The 23132-nt window shown below is 41.2% G+C and overlaps 3 protein-coding genes across 4 annotated transcripts; all 3 read left to right on the top strand.

The window, feature by feature from the left end:
• Positions 1-704: 704 nt before the first annotated feature.
• On the top strand, positions 705-1652 carry LOC106977926 (olfactory receptor 4D10). The gene has a single exon (XM_015075499.3). It carries the CDS (start codon positions 705-707, stop codon positions 1638-1640), a length of 936 nt encoding a protein of 311 aa, XP_014930985.2. The 3' UTR covers positions 1641-1652.
• An 8628-nt stretch (positions 1653-10280) lies between these two features.
• Positions 10281-14337, top strand: LOC113597202 (olfactory receptor 4D11). 2 transcript variants are annotated; one of them, XM_053202604.1, is made up of 2 exons: positions 10281-11180; positions 14320-14337. In XM_053202604.1, the coding sequence occupies exons 1-2, from the start codon at positions 10281-10283 to the stop codon at positions 14335-14337; spliced, it is 918 nt and encodes a 305-aa protein (XP_053058579.1). The 2 variants fall into 2 exon arrangements, with proteins under 2 accessions (XP_053058579.1, XP_026908756.1); XM_027052955.2 differs by lacking the exon at positions 14320-14337 and having other exon boundaries at positions 10281-11228.
• A 6385-nt stretch (positions 14338-20722) lies between these two features.
• Positions 20723-21709, top strand: LOC106977922 (olfactory receptor 4D9). Its single transcript, XM_015075497.2, has one exon. The coding sequence runs from the start codon at positions 20774-20776 to the stop codon at positions 21707-21709; it is 936 nt and encodes a 311-aa protein (XP_014930983.1). The 5' UTR covers positions 20723-20773.
• The last annotated feature ends 1423 nt before the right edge of the window (positions 21710-23132 follow it).

Raw genomic sequence — 23132 nt, 5'->3', positions numbered from 1 at the left:
AAATGTTATTCTTTGAGATTTGGATTTATACCTTGTCTTAATCTGTTTTCCAGTAACAATTTTTTAATATTTTTAAATAATTATTAAGCAAATAATCTGATTAGTATAAAGTAATAATCACAATAGCAAGTTATCTACATGGAATAATAGGTTGCAGATTTAAGAAATTCAACATAAAGCAGCCAAGAGCAAGGAAAGTGACTCAGCAACATTGAAATAAGGAACAGAAACACATCCCTGTCTAGAAAGACAAGACCCTTTTGAAGTCAACAGAATATTTGCCAATATGAACATTAAACTTGTAGACTGTAAGCCTGCAATGGCTGGAAACATGTCTAACCTCATATGCTTCAGACAGGTCCTGACATTCTATCAATTTGCGTGGAATAAAGAAGTAAAATTTAAAAAACCAAAATAAATAAAATATGCTATGTAAATGTCCCTACTAACATAAATGCTTATTCATTCCAAAATTAGTTTTATAGGAAAAGAATTATTGAATGACTTTGCATGTGATCATTTGATTTGATCACCAAAGTGATTGCAATCTTAAAAATTTGGACGGCTCAACAAATCACAAGCACTACATCCACATGGGCAAGATTCTGAATTGCGGTCTTAGTGCTTAAGAAGAAAATAAAATAAACAGCCAAGTACTTTCATAGGAAGTAGCTTGGAACAAAAGGGAAAAAGAAAATGACTTCATGGAGCTGAGAAACTGCACCAGGGTGAAAGAATTTACTTTCCTTGGTCTAACCCAGAATCAAGAGCTGAGCTTGGTCTTATTTCTTTTCCTGCTTCTCGTGTACGTGACAACTCTGCTGGGAAACCTCCTCATCATGGTCACTGTGTCCTGTGAATCTCGCCTTCACACCCCCATGTACTTCCTGCTCCGTAATTTATCTATTGCCGACATCTGCTTTTCCTCCATCACTGCTCCCAAGGTTTTGGTGGACCTGCTGTCACAGAGAAAGACCATCTCCTTCAATGGCTGCTTCACCCAGATGTTTTTCTTCCACCTTGTCGGAGGGGTGGATGTATTTTCATTATCAGTGATGGCATTGGATCGATATGTGGCCATCTCCAAGCCTCTGCACTACATGACCATCATGAGTAGAGGTCGTTGCATTGGATTCATAGTGGCCTCCTGGGTGGGGGGCTTTGTCCACTCCATCGTGCAGATTTCCCTGTTGGTTCCACTCCCGTTCTGTGGACCCAATGTTCTTGACACTTTCTACTGTGATGTCCCCCAGGTTCTCAAGCTCTCCTGTACAGACATTTTTATGCTTGAGTTGCTGATGATTTCCAATAATGGACTGCTCACCACACTGTGGTTCTTCTTCCTCTTGGTGTCATATATGGTCATATTATTAGTAGTAAGGTCTCAGGCAGGGGAGGGGAGGAGGAAAGCCATCTCCACCTGCACCTCCCACATCACTGTGGTGACCCTGCACTTTGTGCCCTGCATCTACGTCTATGCCCGGCCCTTCACTGCCCTCCCCACAGATAAAGCCATCTCTGTCACCTTCACTGTCATCTCCCCGCTGCTGAACCCCTTGATCTACACGCTGAGGAACCAGGAGATGAAGTCAGCCATGAGGAGACTGAAGAGAAGACTCATGCCTTCTGACAGGGAATAGACAGGTAGCTCACTCCTTCTCAGCACCCTTGAAAACATTTGTCCATGAAATAAACTGCTATTTATTCAAGGATTTCTGATTAACTTTTAGATTTCTTCTAAGACCTAGAGGACTTTCAAAGATTCTGCTCAGCATGCAATAATAATGACAAAATCTGGGTTTCATGTTACAAAAGAAATCAAATTGTTAGCCAGAGAGGTACATGTTGTTTTTGCAATACAACCTTGGAAGAAATAAGAAAAACAGAATCAAAATATACTCAGTTTTATCAATTTGCAATTTTCTATTCTATTGAGATACAATTATGTGAAAATAAATAAAGTAAATAAACCTCATTGAAAATGGAATTGGGGAGTTCTGAAGGGGGAGCTCTCACACTATCACTGGCTGTAGGAGGCATGCTGGCCTTCCCCAGCAGGAAGAGGGAAGAATTTCTCCTTGCCCAGCAACAGCCCAGCCAGTGAGAACTCAGCAAAAACAGCCCTCCCAGCTTCCTCTTTTCACCTATAAAAGCAAGTTTCTCTCCCCTGTTCTTGCCATTTGCCTATGGTCTGCTGTAGTTTGCTTGTTCTGAATAGCAGTTCCTGGACCATTCCAAATAAACTCATTTTTCTGGTAAAATAACTGGATCTTTTGTTTTTTAAGGTCAACATTACTTGGTGACCACAAAGGAACCTGAAGGGGATGAACTGGTAAGGAAATAATGGCCCCCGGAAGCGTGTGAGGTACACACTGGAGCCCCTTGCACTCTCTGCTCCCCTGAGTCATCGTTTCTATTTCAGTTCCACCAGATCCAGGTTCCCTCCTTCTGGTTGACCTCCACAACTGTATCTGGGATCTCTTTGTTCATTTGTTTGTTTGTTTTTAGGAAGGCACTGCCCCTTGTGACTACTCTTCTATTAACCAAGTCTCTGGTTTTGACTAATGGCATTTGAATCTGCCAAATTCTCTCAGGAAGGTCCTCCTTCTGGGCCAGACCTCCAGTCTGGTTTTATGTTTGAAAACTATGGTCTCAGGAGCCTCGGTGTCTCAGTGGGGTTAAGAGTCTGACTTCGGCTCAGGTCATGATTTCATGGTTCATGGGTTTGAGTCCCGCATCAAGCTCTCTGCTGATAGCTCAGAGCCTGGAGCCTGCTTCCCATTCTGTGTCTCCCTTTCTCTACCCTTCCCTCACTCACGCTCTCTCTCTCAAAAAAAATGAATAAACATTTAAAAAAGAATTTCAAACTATTAAAAAAAAAACCAATATAGTCCATCCTAAAGGAGCACTTTAAACTAATTGGACCAACTTAATCAAAATTAATTTGGAATTCCCGTGGCCATTAGGGGGCACTTTTGATCTCCTCAAATTTGCTTTTCTTAGATTAGAATACCACAGCTCTAAAATAACACAAACAGGGGCACCTGGGTGGCTCAGTTGATTGATCTTCCAACTTTGTCTTGGGTCATGGTCTTGTGGTTCGTTGAGTTCAAGCCAGTCATCAGGCTCTCTGCTGTCACCACAGAGCTCGCTTCAGATCCTCTATTCCCCTCTCTCTACCCCCCCCCCCTTCCCCACTGGTTCTCTCTCTCTCTCCCTGTGTCTTAAAATAAATAAATAAACTTTTAAAAAACAAATAAATAAATAATAAAATAGTAAAATAAAATAACACAAACAGATGGGATGCCTGTTTCAGCTGGTATTGAGGCTTCCAAGTGTATTCAGGAGTCCAAAATCACTTCTTTTGTAAAATACCATTTCTAAATTAACTGAGGCAAACAGGTAATGGAAAAAAAGACAAAAAAATTCTTTTGAGGCTTCATTCTCCCCTCCACCATCTTCATTATCTCCATCCCCATTTTTATACCCTCCACTTCTCTCACTGAACTTCCCGTGTTCTGCAAACCTCTCTCCACTCTCTCCTCCTCCAAACCCATTAGAACCTGTTCCTCTAAAATTAGACCCTCTGAGGATCCTAATGCTAAGCCCATAATTTCCTGTGTCTTCTGAACTAAGGCTGAACCATAAGCCATAGTTAAAGATTGTCCCACAGTTACTGAAGGTGGCTCAGTCAGTTGAGCATCCCACTCTTGATTTCCGCCCATGTCGTCGTTATCTCATGATTCATGGGATCGAGACCCAGGTTGGGCTCTGCACTGACTTCATAGAGGCTGCTTGGGATTCTCTCTCTCCCTCTCTCTCTGCACCTCACCTGCACTTGTGTGTGCACACGCTCTCTCATTCTGTCCCTCTCAAAATAAAGAAATAAACTTTAAAAAGATAAACAATAAAAGATGAACATGATAAATGCCATGCTGGGAATGCTCTGGCAACTCCTTTTGAAGTCACTGAGAGGGTACCTTTGCTCTTGGCTACCTTGGCCCAATGGGCTGAATAGTACACTCTTGCTCAGGATTGCATTTTTAGCCAAGCACAAAACTGTAAATATCTAAACTGATGGTAGGTATGCCTTTGGAGTAGCTCATGACTTTGGAATGCTATGGAAACAGTGAGGCCTCCTCACTTCCAACAGGGACAAAATTTTAAATGGCTTTCATGTCCAACACTTATTAGATGCCATACTCTTATCAGCCACTTTGGCCATTATCAAGATCCCTGGGTGTCCAAACTTGATTCCCTGGAGACTAAAGGAACCCATCTTGCTAATATTTCCACAAAGAATGCTTTATGTATCCCAACAAGAGAAGGGAAGAATTTCTCCTTGCCCAGCAACAGCCCAATGATAATTCAGTGAAAACAGCCCCTCCTTTTTTTTTAGATCAACAAAATTAATAAAAATGGTGTATACTTAAGACGTACAACTCAATGTTTTGACATATGTAAATGATCATAGGGGGAGACTGCATTAAGGTGGGATCCCTGTTATTTCCTAAAACTGCATGTGAATCTACAATTGTCTAAATAAAGTTTTCAATTAAAAAAAGTGCCTATCTACATATATACTCAGACATTCCCACTACATTCCTGCCTTGTTATCAGGAAGGGAGCTGAGACACATACTAGAGACATAATACATTTTGGGCATTGGGGTTCTACAAGATCTTTCAGGAGGTAATCACATCTTTATGAAGTAAACAGATCTGAATTAAGTTCATCGTCTGACTCATTAATATTAATAAGTTAACTATTACCTGAGGATTGTTCCACCTAAAGCCCACAGTCCAGTGGTTGAGAGCAGGTGCCTTGAAGTTAGCACCGCTTGAGTAAGTATGCAGACCTCACCAAATTATGAGTTCTGTGACCTCATGCAAGGTTCTTACCCTGACCTTCCTCTGAACCCCAGACCCGTTGGCCACCCCACCACTGCATTCCCTCAGCACCCAGTGCTTGGCTCTAGCACAGAACTCGGCATCCTGTGTCCAATTCCCTGTTCTCTTTCTTCATATCTCCCCCCCACTAGGATTATGCTTTATTCATTAATGGATCCCCAGCATCTGGCACAACAAAAAAAAAAGTTCAGGGGAGCCTGAGTAGAGTTTGGCCAAGGATAGAATCTTTCTCACTGCTACAGAATTTTAGGCCCTAACAAAAATGTGTGTTCCTAAGTGTATGTACCTAATTATGTCTTAATTACTCCCACAGAAACAATCTCACCATCAGCAGAATTTTTCCACAGCCACATCCAACTATATTCCCTCTGATAATTCTTACACCAGTTTTGGGATTAAGGAATTGGTAAATATAACGGGGCACTATGAATTAACATGGGAAAGACAAGAAAATACTATTTCCTGAGTCTGTCCTTTTGCACATAAAGATAGAAAAGTAGCCACTGAAATCACTGGCCTTCAGAGGGCTATGTAGCACAATTTTCTGAAGCTGAATGCTTCCTGAGGTTCATGTGAACATAATTTAAGATGGAACCCTTGAGAGAAGGTTGGAGATTTTAGGTAAGAAGTATAACTCTACATGAGTGTGTGTGTCTGCAGTGTCTGAATGTCTATGTATAAGAGTGAAAAATAAGGGGCGCCTGGGTGGCTCAGTCAGTTAAGTGTCTGACTCTTGATTTCAGTTCAGGTCATGATCTCACGGTCATGAGATCAAGTCTCGTGTTAGACTCTGTGCTAAGCATGGAGCCTGCTTGGGATTCTCTCTCTCTCTCTCTCTCTCTCTCTCTCTCTCTCTCAAACAAAAAGTGTAGATAGATAGATAGATAGATAGATAGATATAAATATATATTATATATAGATATACACTATATATAGATATACACTATATACACACTATATCTACATCTACATCCTTATCTATATCTATATTGATATCAATAGATATAGATGATATAGATAGATATGGATATAGATATAGATATAGATATAGATATAGATATGGATATAGACATAGATATAGATATAGATATAGATATAGATATAGATATAGATATAGATATGAGAAGATGGAGAATCTGGAGGATGTTGTCTGAATTACCGAAGGTAGTTTGTGAACATGGGATGTATTCCTTTCTAACAAGCCTGACTCAGGGTTTGAGGTACTTTCTACCCTTTTATATAGATAATCTATTATTTACATGGGGGGCCCTGTGGAAGACTTTAATAGCTAGGTTGGATTTCCTCAATAACTATTGAGTTGATATTTTCTGATGAGCATTTTGTCTCTCTCTTTAGTCAGGATTGATAGTTGAGCCATCATTCAGTTCAACACACTCCATTTACTAATGATCCTCCAGTATCAACATAGTACTAATCATAACAGATAACCAGCCTGTATGCTGACACCTTCACATGTGTTAGTTCATCTAATCGTCATAGCCACCCTGTGAGATGGGTATTATAAGCCCCATTCTATGGATGCAGAAGTCAAGTCTCTCACTTGCCCAAATCACCAAGCCAGGACTTGATCCCAGGAGGCTCTCACTGCAGAGACCATGTACTGGACTTCTCTGGTTTGTTAAGATGATATCAGACAAGAAGCCAGATCAAGCAAGCACTCTTCTTACTATCATACACTGTCACCACCCACTGGGCCATTCTTACTGCCATTAAAGAAAAACATCTCCTAGTTTCATGAAAGCAGTGTGTTCTGGGGCCCCTGGGTGGCTCAGTCGGTTGAGCATCTGACTCTTGATTTCAGCTCAGGTCATGATCTCAGGGTCCTGAGATCGAGCCCCATGTTGGGTTCCATGCTGAGCAAGGAGCCTGCTTACAATTCTTTCTCTCCCTCGTTGCCCCTCCTCGCTTTCTCTCTAAAAACAAAACAAAACAAACAAAACAAAACAAAACAAAAAACAGTATGTTCTGATGAATCTGTTTTAGAATACATGTCCTGGGAAATATACAGTCCCTCTAAAAGATTGGCAGTCTATTTAAAGACGCTGTGTGTCTGTGAGAGTAACTGACTTAGCAGTTTTCTTTGCGATAACACACATAGAATCACACTTATTATGGATTATGGATTGGGCAATGCTCTAAGTATTGATGCTTTTCCAAGATTAATTCACTTAATCCTCACATGAATCATATGAGGGAGATGCTATTGTTTCCAAATACTGATGCAGAGATTGAGGCCAAAGGGGTGAATCAACTTGCCCATGTTTGCATAAGCAGTGAGTGCCCAGCTGGGATGTGAGCAGGCAGGGTGGTGCCCAAACCCCCCAGGTACCCGCTGTATGCTGTGATACCACTTAGTAGTTCTTTTCAGCTTTCCATATTAAATAGACTTTGGACAAAATTTCACACAGATGCCATAAAACTTGGTGGGAATATGAGCTAAGTGAAAAGAAATACCTTCGTTCGACCTGAAAAGCACACACACAAAATTGAGAGGGAAGTGATGTTCACCTTTCTTTTGTTTCTGATTATGGTCAGAAACAGGAGATAAACTTCAAAGAAAGAAATTAAGCCTCGTTTCAAGGATTCGTGAAAGAAAACGAAAGGAATTCAAAAGCAGTAAGATTATATGGTAAGTATACATTTCACATTATAAGAAACTGCCAAGCTGTTTTCACAAAGGGTCACACCATTTTACGTTCCCACCAGAGTTCCAATACCTCTCCATTTTTTGTCTATTCTTTTTTCTATGTTTATTTATTTTATTTTAAGAGACAGAAAGAGAGCATGAGCGGGGTTGCGGCAGAGAGAGGGAGGGAGAGAGAGAATCCCAAACAGGCTCCACGCTGTTAGCATAGAGCCTGATGCAGGGCTCGATCCCATGAACCATGAGATCATGATCTGAGCCAAAATCAAGACCTGGATGCTTAATCTACTGAGCCATCCAGGTGCCCCTGCCTATTCTTGATATATTTGTCTTTTTTATATTGGCCATTCTCATAGGTGTGTACTCTGATTTTAATTGGCATTTCCCCAGTGGTAAATGATGCTAGCATCTTTTCATGTGTTTATTTGTTATTCCTATGTCCTCCTGTTGAAGTGTCTTTTCAAACCGTTTGTCTCTTTGTGTTTTATTTAGGATATTGGTTTTCTTATTTTTTTTTTAATTTTTTTTCAACGTTTATTTATGGGACAGAGAGAGACAGAGCATGAACGGGGAAGGGGCAGAGAGAGAGGGAGACACAGAATCGGAAACAGGCTCCAGGCTCTGAGCCATCAGCCCAGAGCCTGACGCGGGGCTCGAACTCACGGACCGCGAGATCGTGACCTGGCTGAAGTCGGACGCTTAACCGACTGCACCACCCAGGCGCCCCATGGTTTTCTTATTATTGAATTTTAAAAGTTACAAACATTATACTCCTAGGTACTTACCCAAGAGAAGTGAAAACATATGTCAACACAAAGACCTGTACATGATTATTTATAGCAGCTTTAATATGTAATAGCCGAAAAACCAGAAACAACCCAAATTGTTCATCAAGTGAATGGATAAACACACTGTGGTATATCCATACAACTAAATGGAAAAAAAAAAATTGGCACACACAAACTTATGGATAAATTTTATGAGTGGAAAAAGAAACCAGTCTATGTTATAGGATTCAATGTATAGAAAATTCTAGAAAATACAAACTAATATATACTGACAGAGAGCAGATCAGTGGCTGCCTGAAGAAAGAGGGGCAAAGAGGACATATAACAGAGGGTCATATAACAAGAACACTTTTGGAGTGACAGATATGGTAACTATCTTAAATATAGTGATTTCCTTGTGTATATGGTTATGTCCAAACATCAAAGTATACACTTCAAATACATGAGCCTATTGTATATCAATGATAGCTCTATAAAAAAAATAATAATAATTTTTAAGAAACAAAGTAGAACAATGGTCAGAAGAGAAACTCTGAGTTACACCTTCATTTCCATAGCTGAGGAGCTATTCATCACACATGGATTTTGGTACCTAAAGTAGTGTAAAATAAAGGTAGAAGTAAAGATTCTCACTTGTTAAGTGAGAATAGACCACTGAGAAGAACTTCATGACCTTAATTTTTTTTTATTTTTCATATAATTAAATTTGCAATTTATTTTTTTAAGTTTATTTATTTTGAGACAGAGGTTGAGAGAGAGAAAGAGAGCATGGGAGGGGCAAAGAGAAAGGGAGAGAGAGAATCCCAATCAGGCTCCATGCTGTCAGTGCAGAGCCCAACTTGGAGCTTGAACCCATGAACCGTGAGATCATGACTGAGCCAAAATCAAGAGTCAGTGATCAACTGACTGAGCCACCCAGGCGCACCTAAATTTGATTTAAAAAAGGGAGAGTGGCGCCTGGGTGGCTCAGTCGGTTAAGCCTCTGACTTCAGCTCAGGTCATGATCTCACAGTCTGTGAGTTCAAGCAAGTCTGTGAGTTCAAGCCCTACATCAGGCTCTGTGCTGACAGCTCAGAGCCTGGAGCCTGCTTCAGATTCTGTGTCTCCCTCTCTCTCTGCCCCTTCCCTGCTCATGCTCTGTCTCTCTCTGTCTCAAAAATAAATAAAAGCATTTAAAAAATAAAAAATAAAATAAAAAAATAAGATAAAAAAATAAATAAATAAGGGAGGAGTGTTTCTGTGGAGTTCAGTCCAAAGAGAACCATTTTGCAGATAGTGGTTCTTAAATCATTTAAATGGAACATGCAGGGGCAGTCGGTTGAGCCTCCAACTCTTGATTTTGGCTCAGGTCATGATCCCAGAGTCATGGGATGGAGCCCCATGTTGGGTTCTGTGCTGAGCATGGAGCCTGCTTGGGAATTCTCTCCCTCTCTCTCTCTCCCTCTGCCCCTCTCCCCTGCTCATGTGCTCTCTCTCTCTCTAAAATTAAAAAAAATTTTTTTTAAACATTTACGTGGAGCATGCAATCTGGAAAAGAAACTGAACACATTGTCTTTCCCACACACCAAATTGACTCCATTTTTTTATCCCTCATGCTCCAAGAGTCCCTTCCTGAATATTTCACATCTACCTGTTTATCTTGAACATGTAGAACTTCTATACTTATTTTTATGTCACATCTAAAATATTTATAATTTACAGAAGAATAATTATATGCATGCTTGTATTAATCAGATGTCATTTCCCACACACTAGCAGTAATTTCAGAACAGCCCTTCATGTGTTAACAGCAGCTCCCTAGTTTTCAGTCCTAATACCTAACTCTTTAAACCTGATATGTTAAGGGAGAGTGAACACTTTCTGTGATAATACTTTTCATTTTTCCCAAGCTGCACGAAGAAGAAGAAACATGATTCAATGGAGTTGGGAAATAGCACAAGGGTAAAAGAATTTATATTTATGGGACTTACTCAGTCCCAAAACCTGAGTTTGGTCCTATTTCTTTCTTTGTGCTTGGTATACATGACATCTCTTCTGGGAAACCTCCTCATCATGGTCACTGTGACCTGCGAGTCCCGCCTTCACACGCCCATGTACTTCCTGCTCTGCAATCTCTCCGTCTTGGACATCTGCTTCTTCTCCATCACCGCTCCCAAGGTCCTCGTAGACCTCCTGTCAAGGACGAAGACCATCTCCTTCAATGGTTGCATCACTCAGATCTTCTTCTTCCACCTCCTTGGGGGGGCAGACATTTTTTCTCTCTCTGTCATGGCCTTCGACCGCTACATGGCCATCTCCAAGCCCCTGCACTACGTGACCATCATGAGCAGGGGGCGATGCACTGCCCTCATCGTGGCCTCCTGGGTGGGGGGCTTTGTCCACTCCATTGTGCAGATTTCCCTGTTGCTGCCCCTCCCCTTCTGTGGACCCAATGTTGTTGATGGCTTCTACTGCGACGTCCCCCAGGTCCTCAAACTCGCCTGTACAGACACCTTTGTACTTGAACTCCTGATGATTTCCAACAATGGCTTAGTCACTACCCTGTGGTTTATTTTCCTGCTTGCATCCTACACAGTCATCTTGACAATGCTAAGGTCTCAGGGAGGGGAGGGAAGGAGGAAAGCCATCTCCACCTGCACCTCCCACATCACTGTGGTGACCCTGCACTTTGTGCCCTGCATCTACGTCTATGCCCGGCCCTTCACTGCCCTCCCCACAGATAAAGCCATCTCTGTCACCTTCACTGTCATCTCCCCGCTGCTGAACCCCTTGATCTACACGCTGAGGAACCAGGAGATGAAGTCAGCCATGAGGAGACTGAAGAGAAGACTCATGCCTTCTGACAGGGAATAGACAGGTAGCTCACTCCTTCTCAGCACCCTTGAAAACATTTGTCCATGAAATAAACTGCTATTTATTCAAGGATTTCTGATTAACTTTTAGATTTCTTCTAAGACCCAGAGGACTTTCAAAGATTCTGCTCAGCATGCAATAATAATGACAAAATCTGGGTTTCATGTTACAAAAGAAATCAAATTGTTAGCCAGAGAGGTACATGTTGTTTTTGCAATACAACCATGAGGAGACTGAGGAGAAGACTCATGCCTTTTGTAATGGAATAGTATAAGTATCTTCAACCTCTTCATCACCAAGGACTCCTTTCATTATTTTTTCCATATACCCAAATACATTGTCAATAAACCAACTATACTTACTAGATAGCAATTTATTTTCCTATTTAATAGGGTACTGATAACTTAAGTTTCTGGTGAGCATGCAGATAACTAGTATTATAGGACTGAGCTGATTGATGTGTTTCTATTCAAGGACAACTATATGGCAGGTAAAGACATAGATTGAATCTAACACCTTTTTCAACAGGCAAGTTAATAGAAGTCTAGGTATGAGTGATTTGCTCAAAATCTTATATCAAGTGAATTGCAGAGAAAAGTCTTCAGATACCTAATCTATTGTCCTTCTGCCATAAGAAGGCAATGTGTTACATTACCAGAACTGTCTACACCAAACTGCAATCCTGTTCTAAGAAAGATCTTATGATCTGTGCCCCTGTAGTACACATATATGGGTGCATATGTCCTATCACAGATTAGGGAATTTTCTCACCTTAAACTCCATATGGAGATGTGACCACTGAGAACCTCAAGTAGTACGTAATGGTTGTCCTACTGGATTCCTATCAGGAATGAAGAAACTTGGGCCTAAAAGGATTTATCACATGCAGAGCCAGACAAGCCAGATGCACATTCTCATGTTAAGTTTAGACAAAAGCAGAACCTCAGGAATCCTATACGAAGAGCAACCCATTCTCATTATTTAAGAACCAATTCCAGTCTCATTGGCTTCACTATTCAGGATTTACATTCTTCCCACCAAAGAGGAAGAGAGGAGGTGTTCAAGAAAGTAAAATTCTAATCAGTCTGTTTTTCAATCTGTTGATGTTTGGGAAAATGTGGTATAGGCTAGTGTTTTATCTGGGAGAGCATGGGAAAGACAAAGTAAAAAAGTAAAGCCTTGTGACCTGGATCCAGATCCTATCTCTGCCATCTCCCAGCTGTGTGACCTTGAGCAAGTTATTTTATCTCTCTTCAGGTTATAGTTCATTTATGCAAAGATATTTATAATGTCCATTTCATGGAGTCATTGATATAGTTAAAAGGAAATGGTATATGTGAAACACACAATGCCCAGCAGATAGTAAATGTTCAGTGCAAGACAAATGTCATTTTCAATATCACCCTTACTGCTCTGCCTAACACACATTCGGTCCCCCATGAGCCTATTGTACTCTTCTCCAATATGGCCCGTATTCCTCATTATCAAGGAAAAAAACCTGATGGGATAAAAAGCAAAGTAATGTACACTGAATTCAAAGCATCTATCATCTTAAAATTTCTAGTGTTCTGTCATTAAAACATGACAATAGATTTGCTTGCTATTCATTCACATCAAAGAGACATCCTATAGCTGATGAGATACAGCACAGGAGAGTTTCATACCAAAAGAATAATGAGTCAAAGATAAACCCTAGCTGTGAAGGTGATATAAAGGGTCAGACAAAAAAGTCAGACACACTCAGTAGGCTAGAAGAGAGCCCAAGTAAAGTTAGCCAAAGGGTAGTGAGTATTGGGGATGAACTTCAGTTATATCTGTCATTGGATCTGGCCTGGCCTCATAATCATTCATCAACTGACTGGCTCAATCATTTGCCATTCCTGTCACTTGATCAATCAATTCCAACTTTTTACAGTATTAACCTACTTCCTCTAGCATGAAAATTCTAAGAATAATTCACACTTAAGTCACCATTCATAGAGTCCTGCTACATTACTTGTATAGCTTTGGTCTCGAGTCCTTAGGCTTTTCTTTATGAAATTGCCTATAAAAAATGCACACCACAAGCCACTTTATGGTCCATTTCATGCAAATATGTCCTATCCTTTCCTTCGTATCTCATATTTTTACTGCTATGTCAGAACTGGATGGCACCGAAGATATATGGGGTGTGAATCATTGTATCACTGGAGCATAATCCCAAAGGTCGAGAACCCAGAAACCTCTTCCACACCATGGCTCCTGACACTTCCTCAACCATCTCTAAATAAACATACAACATAACCTGATCAATAATTCAGGGGAAAGGAAAAGCAATACATCTGATTACACAAACATACATCATTTATATGGATGACATAAAATCACAACATGGATGGGCTGCATTTTTTCCATTTAAATAAGCTTTTATTATTTTTGCAGTTCTGCTGTTAACAGCCATAGGAAATTTAACAGACTCTGGGTATACGTAGAGCTTTCGAATTACCCTTTCCTGCATCACTCCCTGAATCAAACGTTTTAATGATAAACATCTCTGGGTACCTGTGAACCCAATAACATAAAATAACTCCAAAATAATTAAATTGATGAATATCAAGAACTGTCACTGTGCTACGCTCCTAGGTCCTAAGTGAACTGTGGATTTCAGAGATGTAGTAGATTAAGGTAATTGCAGAGGGACAATGTACCTATTGCATTAAACAGAAATTGCACAGATAAATCTACACTGTCCACTCTCTGAGAGCTGCCCTATCAGTAGCCACAGAGCTTTAATTTTTTCCATTGGTACTCTTTTACTTAAGTTTCATTTCCCAGCTGATTGCAAGCAAATCGATTTTGGTCAGGAGGAAGACTGCACAGTTCTATATGGGGATGGTGTTGTTGAACACAACTTTTCTTCTTGAGCCAAGGGGGATAATGCACTGTCTCATATACTTCCTCCAGAGAAAAGCTTGTGTCCTGAATGTGCATTGGGACCTCTGCATTATGTGTGAGATGGGGCAGAGAGGAGATGAGGGAGTCCCATAGGAACTCCGCTGAATTGGCCACTCAGCTTCCCTGCACATACCCAACAGTATTCCCTTTGCTCATTCCTATATTTGGCTTGTGGCTGAGGGACTAATTGAGATGGCCGAGGCACTATAGGGCAAAGTGGAGGAGTCAGTTGGATGTGATTCCCTGAAGCTTCCTTTTCCCACCTACAGAAAGAAACAAAATCACTAACCTTGAGGTTGGCTTTCCATTAAACACAGTATTTCCCCAGAACGTACTTCCTGTCAGATGCAGCCGGAGCTTCATAAGAAGATCAATTTCCCATTTGGAGACTGAAGTTGGATAGTATTGGTATGTGTGAATCTTCTGAAACTGGAAAGCTGTTAGTGTTGATTTTTCAGAAATGCCACAATTGTATAGAATGTTTCTATTGAAACCATAACTCAAATCAAGCAAATAAAAGTGGTGGTTTTTCACAAAAGGGGAAGTAAGGATTACAGAATACAAGAAGGTCAGTTGGCTTCAGGGATGTGATATATTCTACTTGGTGAGATGTCGAGATTCAAAGTGTTTTGAAAGTGAGATGGTGCTAATATCCCAGCTCTCAGGAGGGTGACTGCCTTGGAAAAATACACCAAGACAACAATTCCTGAATTTAGTATATGTTTCTTGTCTGGGAATGGAAGTATGGGGGCTTTGAGTAAGGTGTTTTAATGGTTAGCTTGTTTATCTGTGCCTTTATGTGCTGATGAGCATGAATCATGCTCCTAAAATTTTTAGGGATTCAATTAAGGATAGAGGCCTTTCAATATTGGGAAAGAGAAAACTGTGACATGAGAAATTCCATTCCATGTAGAGAATGTGCAGCATTTGCTCAGTGGGAAGCTGGGATGTGAGGGTAGCCCTCAGGCTGTAGGCTCTGTCCAAGCTTGACAAGCTTGTTTCCAAAGGATGAGGTCTCCTTGGGGGTGATTTCTTTTTAATGTTTATTTATTTTTGAGAGAGAGGAAGAGCATGAGTGAGAGAGGGGCAGAGAGAGAGATGGAGACACAAAATCTGAAGCAGGCTGCAGGATCCAAGCTGTCAGCACAGAGCCCAATGCAGGGCTCAAACTCACGAACTATGAGATCATGACCTGAGCCGAAGTCAGATGCTTCACCAGCAAAGCCACCCAGGTGCCCCACCTTGGGAGTGATTTTTAAGAAATTCTTATGATCTGTATTTTGACCTTGCAAAGACACATAAGATTGTATTTCTTTGTCCATTTCCCCCTCACACTCACTATAATGCATGTGTCTTGATGCAATATGCACAATATACTTTCAAAGTAGCTTTCCCACTCTTTGTAAAAAGATAGCATCCATAGGAGCCCAGCAGATCCATTATATCCAAGAGGAGTTTATATTTAAAGTAATGCTACTCAGATCTCATTTCTGAGCCCTGCACTGGAGCACTGCGTGTAGTACCTTGGTGAAGGTACCTCTGAAGACTGCAAAGTCTGTTCTTTCGAACTCTGCTTTTCTTTTTTTGTTCAGTCACTCTGACATCCTCTCATAGGAGAGGATGTGCAATCTCCTAACACTCGCATACTACTTTCCCTTGATAGGAAAAGATTATTTTTTCTCTGCATCGTTTTCTGGGACGGGCTGATCAACACTGGGAAGAAGTACAGGTGCAGTAGTTAAGAGCATCTGTCTTTGCAATAAGACAAATCTTAGTTTGAGACAAGGCTCTGCCAGCTGTGAGACCTTGAGCAAGTTACTTAATCTTTCTGCGCCTCAGTGTCCTCATCAACAAAATCAAAATAATAACTATTTCATCTGGATATTACAGGTTTTGGAAGAGATAAAGTGAAACAGTTGGTATAGCAAATAAGAAACACTCCACAAATGTTCACTAAAAGCAGGAAAAAAATTAGCAGAGCAGAGCTCCATTATCCTGCCCATATTTGCATAAGGCTGAGACTTTGAAAGTTGCATGGACCCTCTCCACCACCACTACCACCCTCCCCTGCCTGCCGGGCCTGATAGCCTGATGACTGCCTTTCGAACTGAGGATTATAGTTCATTTTCTTTCTTTCTTTTTTAATTTGGGAGAGAGAGAGAGAGAGCACGCGAGTGGGGGAGAGGGGCAGAGGGAGAGAGAGAATCCCAAAAAGGCTCCATGCTCAGCACAGAGCCCAACACAGACCTGGATCTCAAGACCCTGGGATCATGACCTGAGCCAAAATCAAGAGTCGGATGCTCAACTGACTAAGCCACCCAGGCGCCCCTATAGTTCATTTTCTATCTAAAGACTTTTTATGACTATACCTATATTTATGACTGCATACAAAAATAAATTTATTGGTGTTTATAAGCAGATATGTGATACAATACTCTGAATTTTTTTTTGGACATATGCTTAGCTCAAATCCCTAAGCAGAAAAGAAAACTATTGCTAAAGGAGAGATTGCATTTTTCATTTACCCCAAAATGTTGGGAAGAGAGCTTTGAACCATAGGGGTCAATAGCAAGATGAGCCGCACCCCTGGGTGGCTCAGTGGGTTAAGCATCCGACTTCGGCCCAGGTCATGATCTCATGGTTCGTGAGTTCAAGCCCCGCATCAAGCTCTGTGCTGACAGCCTGGAGCCTGCTTCAGATTCTGTGTCTCCCTCTCTCTCTGCCCCTCCCTAGCTCACGCTCGCTCTCTCTCTGTGTCAAAAATAAATAAACTTAAAAAAAAATAGCAAGATGAGCCACTCTCAGACAAGCCCCCACAGATGGACCCGGCAGGTATAAGGCAGAAGCACTCACCTGAGGCTGATGACACTGAGTCATCACTGGCAGAATCAGTTTCCTCAGTACCTTTCAGTTTCCAAGACAGACATACAACCTCACCTCCTCCTTAGAAGGATCCTGTGTATGAGGTAGGTCTCATTTATCATCATGGTACAGATAAATTATAATGGTGTAGGCCGAAAACTATGTCTAAGCCATGCCCTGTGAATCTCATGAGTTTGGTACTATTAGTAACTTGCCAAAGGTCACACCAGCTAGGAAGTGATAAAACCTAAATTGCGTAAGTGTTCCAGATGATCCTCGCACGTGTATCCCAAATGCGAGTATGGGATGATACTGTCCAGTAGAAGTCCCAGACAGGGTTTACAAACATTACGTACCTAAATGGAAATGGTTTTTGTGTATGTCCCCCATGATTTTGTACACCCCCACTTTTCTTTCCACTGATTCCACAAGCTACAACACTCTTACTGTTCTAACGGTAAACTTCTTTTTGTAATGTTTATTTATTTATTTTGAGAGGGAGGTGATGGGAGGTGTGGTGGGGACAAAAGAGAGGGAGAGAGAGAATTCCAAGCAGGCTCCGTGCTGTCAGCACAGAGCCCAACTTGGGGCTTGATCTCATAGACCGTGAGATTGTGACCTGAGCCAAAATCAAGAGTCGGACACTTAACCAAATGAGGCACCCAGGTGCCCCATAAACTTCTTAAAGAAAGGACCAATAGGGGCACCTGGGTGGCTCCATGGATAAGCTTTTGACTCTTGATTTCGGCTCAGGTCATGATCTCACAGTTCGGCTCATGGGATGGAGCCCCGCATCGGGCTGTGTGCTGACAGCACAGAACATGCTTGGAATTCTCTCTCTCCCTCTCTCTGCCCCTCTCCCACTTGCACTCTTTCTCTCTCTCTCTCTCTCTCAAAATAAGTAAATAATAAGTAAATTAAAAGAAAAAAAAGGAAGGAAGGACAGATTTTTGAATTACCTTTCCCTCTAAAAGATCATCTCAACATCCTCATAATGGTTAATTTTATGTATCAACTTGACGGGCCACAGGGTGCCCAGATTAAACATTATTTCTGGGTGTGTCTGTGAGAGTGTTTCCAGATGAGGTTAATTTTTTTTTAATTTTTTTAACGTTTTATTTATTTTTGAGAGACACACAGAGCATGAACGGGGGAGGGACAGAGAGGGAGAGGGAGACACAGAATCCGAAGCAGGCTCCAGACTCCAAGCTGTCAGCACAGAGCCCAATGTGGGGCTTGAACCATTGAACCATGAGATCATGACCTGAGCCGAAGTCGGATGCTTAACCAACTGAGCCACTCAGGTGCCCCTGATGAGGTTAAGTTTTGAATTGATGGACTCAGTAGAGCAGATGAATTGCCCTTCCCAACTAAGGCAGATGTCATTCAGTCCTTTGGTGGCCTGAACGGTTTAACAGAAGTTAGAGAAAGGAGAAACTTGCCCCCTCTCTCCTGCCTCACTGCTTGAGTTGGAACATGTCATTTCATCTCATCATTTATACCACTGGTTCCCTGGTTCTCAGGCCATCAGACTAGGACTGAATTACACAAACAGCTTTCCTGCATGTGTAGCTTACAGACAGCAAATTGTGGGACTTCTCACCCTCCATAATAGTGCAAGCCAATTTTTCATAATAATTCCCCTTTTACGTAAATATATATAAGCACATACATGTGCATCATACATACATTGTCACAGTGGTTTCCTGAACAGAAGATCTGCAACCTGTTAACTTATTCGAGGATTCAAAAGCAAGATTCTGGAGTGGGTGGCTGTCATCCTTTCTACACTCCAAGTTGATCAGACTCCTTTTGGAATGATTTCTCCACCTTCTAGCCATGGTACGTAATAGTGCAGGGGATTCTTAATTCTGGGATCCTGGAGTCCTGAAATCTACCACAATCATTATTCTAAACATCTATTCTTGTTACTCCATGTCGTTACATAAACCTCCAACACAGGGAGACTGAGATGAATCTGAACAAATGATATTGGAATGAGGAGGGAGCTCTTTATCTTATTTTTTTGTGTGAGCAAAAAGTATATTACCATGAAGAGCAGTGGTCACTTAAGGATTTTTTTTCCTACGATTAGAAGAGCAAAACAAAAAAAGAAATCCAAAAATTAAAAACCAGAGTCAGAGAAAGAACAAGCGGGCATCCTGCATAACACAAGGATTTGGGATGATCTGAAGTCCCTGAGTGATGGGTGCCTGGGTGGCTCAGCCGGTTAAGCATCCAACTTCAACCCAAGTCATGATCTCATGGTTTGGGAGTTCAAGCCCCGCATCAGGCTCTGCGCTGACAGCTCCTGTCTCCCTCTTTCTCTGCCCCCTCCCCTGCTCATGTGTTCTCTCTACCAAAAATAAAATAAGTCCCTAAGTGAGAGGAATATAAGAAGGCAACTCTCAGGTTGCCTTTTAACTATAAAAGTAGCCATTATGAAAGTGAGTAATCCATCAACTCTCACTTGAAATGAAATTCATTCTTTAGACATGAGATTAAAATGTTACAATCGCTATATGCTTATTATTTTTTACATTTTACGGAAGTATAACGTACATACATACAGAAAAATGTCCGTGAATGCACGGTTCAATGAATTTTCACACGTGCTGAAAACGCCTTTATAACAATCACCCTGATCGAGAAACAGAACATCTTCAGCACCTCGGAAATCTCCCTCATGTTTCCTTTAACTTTGTATATTTTTGTCCTTTATATGGACGAACTAAGAGAGTGTACGTTCCTTTGTGCCTGGGTTATTTGGCTCAACGTTATAAACATAATGAGGTTCATTTATACCATTACACACAGTGTAGCTCATCCCCACTGATGAACAATACTGTGTGGATTTGACCCAGTGTATCTTTTCTACTGATGATGGGTATTTTTTGTCATTCTCCAGTTTGAAGCAATTACACACAGCGCTATGAGCATATGTTATATTTCCTAGGAGTGGAATAGATGTTCTTATGTATATATTTCCATCCTAACTGATACATGCACAGCATTAGCCGCTATAACCCAACAGCAATTTGACTGCACAAGTTTCATACACCCTCCAGCAGTGTATGTATGTACATTCCAGTTGATATACATCTTCACCATCATGTGGTATTTCTCATCGTCTTCAATTTAGCCATGTTTGTGTGTATGCAGTAGTTTCTTCCTGTAATTTTAATTTACATTTCCCTGATAACTAATGACATTGAACTGGCATTTGGATGTTCTATTTTGTACAGTTTTGGTTGGTGTCTTTTGCCATTTTCTGATTCAGTCATCATCTTTTTCTTTGACTGATTTGTAGAAGTTTTTTAATATATTCTGCACATGAATATTTTTTCAGATATATATACTGTAAACATCTGGTCCCATTTGTGGGTTATCTTTTAATTCTTGTAATATCTTTTGTGAGCAAAATTCTTCACAGAGTCGAATTTACACTTATTATTATTTTCAGTTTCAGATTATATGGTAAAAGTACAATTGAATAAGTTCACAGACCTGTCACCTGTATTTCAGTGACCACAGTGATAAAACCTATCTGCTTGGATGATGGAGTCAAAAACACAGGTAATCCTCCACCTACTGGTGGCATGCTGAATTGCAGGCACAGCTCATGCATTGCAAGAGCTTCTTCCTAAGGCAAACACCAAAACTCAAGTGCCACAAAAGAAAACAGGAGATTATATAACACACTTTTTAACTGCTCTGTTATTTCTTCCAAAGATATACTTGAAAAAAGGATCTGTGACCCAATGGATCAGGGAAACTACACCAGAGTGAAAGAATTTATTTTCCTGGGAATTACTCAGTCTCAAGAGCTGAGCTGGGTCTTGTTTGGCTTCTTGTTTTTGGTGTACATGACAACTCTGCTGGGAAACCTCCTCATCATGGTCACTGTGACCTGTGAGTCTCACCTTCACACCCCCATGTACTTCCTGCTCCGCAATCTCTCTGTGCTTGACATCTGCTTCTCCTCCATCACTGCTCCCAAGGTCCTAGTTGATCTTCTATCAGAGAGAAAAACCATTTCCTTCAATGGCTGTGTCACCCAAATGTTCTTCTTCCATCTTCTTGGAGGAGCAGATGTTTTTTCTCTCTCTGTGATGGCCTTTGATCGCTATGTAGCCATCTCAAGACCCCTTCACTATATGACTATCATGAGTAAGGGACGATGTACTAGCCTGGTGCTGGCCTCCTGGGTGGGGGGCTTTGTCCACTCCATCGTGCAGATTTCTCTGTTGCTGCCCCTCCCCTTCTGTGGACCCAATGTTCTTGACACGTTCTACTGCGATGTTCCCCAGGTCCTCAAACTCGCCTGCACCGACACCTTCACTCTGGAGCTCCTGATGATTTCCAATAATGGACTGGTCAGTTGGTTGATTTTCTTCTTTCTCCTCATATCTTACACAGTCATCCTGATGATGCTGAGGTCTCACGCAGGGGAGGGAAGGAGGAAAGCCATCTCCACCTGCACCTCCCACATCACCGTGGTAACCCTGCACTTTGTGCCCTGCATCTATGTCTACGCCCGGCCCTTCACTGCCCTCCCCACAGATACTGCCATCTCTGTCACCTTCACCGTCATCTCCCCTTTGCTCAATCCTATGATCTACACACTGAGGAATCAGGAAATGAAGTCAGCCATGGGGAGACTAAAAAAACGACTAGGGCATTCAGAAAGGATTTAAATTCTATGAGAATGAGATAGCACCTAAATGTAAAGGTAGACATTAAATTTCACTTTCTCAAAATGGGAAGAGATCACTTTAATGCCAAAAACAAAAGGGCATCTATGGATATCATGGAGTCCTCAAAGAGGTTGGTCCTATAGTATAGTGTGTGCTGAGGACTTATAGGTGACACTGCTTTAAGCTGAGGCTCACTCATGACTTCCATTGCTCACTTTCAATTATTCATTCTGCAAATATCTCACAGAACATGCACCGTGTACCTGACAGTACTAGGATTCAGATTGCTGCAGAAAGATTAAATATAGTCACTTTCCGAGAGCCATACCCCAAGATGCTCTAATGAAGAAATGTTGTAGGCACTTTACCTGAGAGCTTCAAAAGATGTTTTACAGTGAGTAGACCTTGTCAAGGGGAACAGACAGAGAAAAACAACAAGAAAAGAAATCAGTATTACAGATGGAAAGAACAGTGTAAGAGTATGCCACATTTGTGCAACAGTGAGCTCAACGTAGCCATGAAGTAGTACACTCATGGAGTGAGTACCACTAGCTGACATTTACAAGGAAAATTAGGAGAGAACTCCATTTGTTGTCCCTTAAGCAATGTAAATCTGTGATTTCTATTGGGAGAGAGGATCCTCAAATCACTCCAAAGCCATGGTTTCCTCCTAGACAGAAGATAATACTGTGAGCAGGAGTATTCATCAAGAAATAAAAATGATGGGTAAAGGCTATGGACAACTCACCTGGATTTGTGCAAGGCTTAAGCAAATAGAGATGCTAAGCACTCCCCCTGGAGAAAAACTGTCTCCTCACTGTATAGCAAGATTATCCCAATCACAGGTGAGCCAGGCCCAAATTCCTCACTGTTTCTGCACATAGGGACCTCAAAACTCCTTAATATTTTCCACTCAATCCATTAGAAGGTAAATAAAGGGTCATGAAAAGCATGAAGGTTTAATTGTTGAATCTGGGAATTTTCTAGTGTCTGTAATGAGAGGAATGAGAATAGTACTAGCAAAAGTTTTACCGAACAGTCCAGCTGATATTTTGCTGGGCCCTATTGACTTTACTAGATGATGTCTCTCTTCATGATTATGCTCAAGCCACAGAAGCTGGCATTCATGTGTCAATCAGAGTAGATCAAATGCTATGACAAAAGCAAAGTACTTACTAACCAGAGAGCTTTAAAAGAAATGTTGTGGGCACTTTACCTGAGAGCTTCAAAAGATGTTTTGCAGTGAGTAGAAATTTATTTCCTGCTCATGGCACAAACCAATGCTGGTCTTTAGAAAGAGCTGTTCCATGCAGTCATTTACAAAGATAAGCTTCTTCCACTTTGGGCTCTACCTCTCTCTACATCCTTAGAATCTCTCCATTCATCTAACAAATGAAGAAAGGGAGAGAGGATTAAGAATTAT

Source organism: Acinonyx jubatus, chromosome D1 (assembly GCF_027475565.1).
Source record: "Acinonyx jubatus isolate Ajub_Pintada_27869175 chromosome D1, VMU_Ajub_asm_v1.0, whole genome shotgun sequence".
Classification (NCBI taxonomy): domain Eukaryota; kingdom Metazoa; phylum Chordata; class Mammalia; order Carnivora; family Felidae; genus Acinonyx; species Acinonyx jubatus.
The sequence above is the reverse complement of the archived record's forward strand: the minus strand, read 5'-3'. Positions and strand labels throughout refer to the sequence as shown.

Bases quoted from the DNA above. Each gene is read 5' to 3' on its own strand.
- LOC106977926 (XM_015075499.3), top strand. From the start codon at position 705: ATGGAGCTGAGAAACTGCACCAGGGTGAAAGAATTTACTTTCCTTGGT.
- LOC113597202 (XM_027052955.2), top strand. From the start codon at position 10,281: ATGGAGTTGGGAAATAGCACAAGGGTAAAAGAATTTATATTTATGGGA.
- LOC106977922 (XM_015075497.2), top strand. From the start codon at position 20,774: ATGGATCAGGGAAACTACACCAGAGTGAAAGAATTTATTTTCCTGGGA.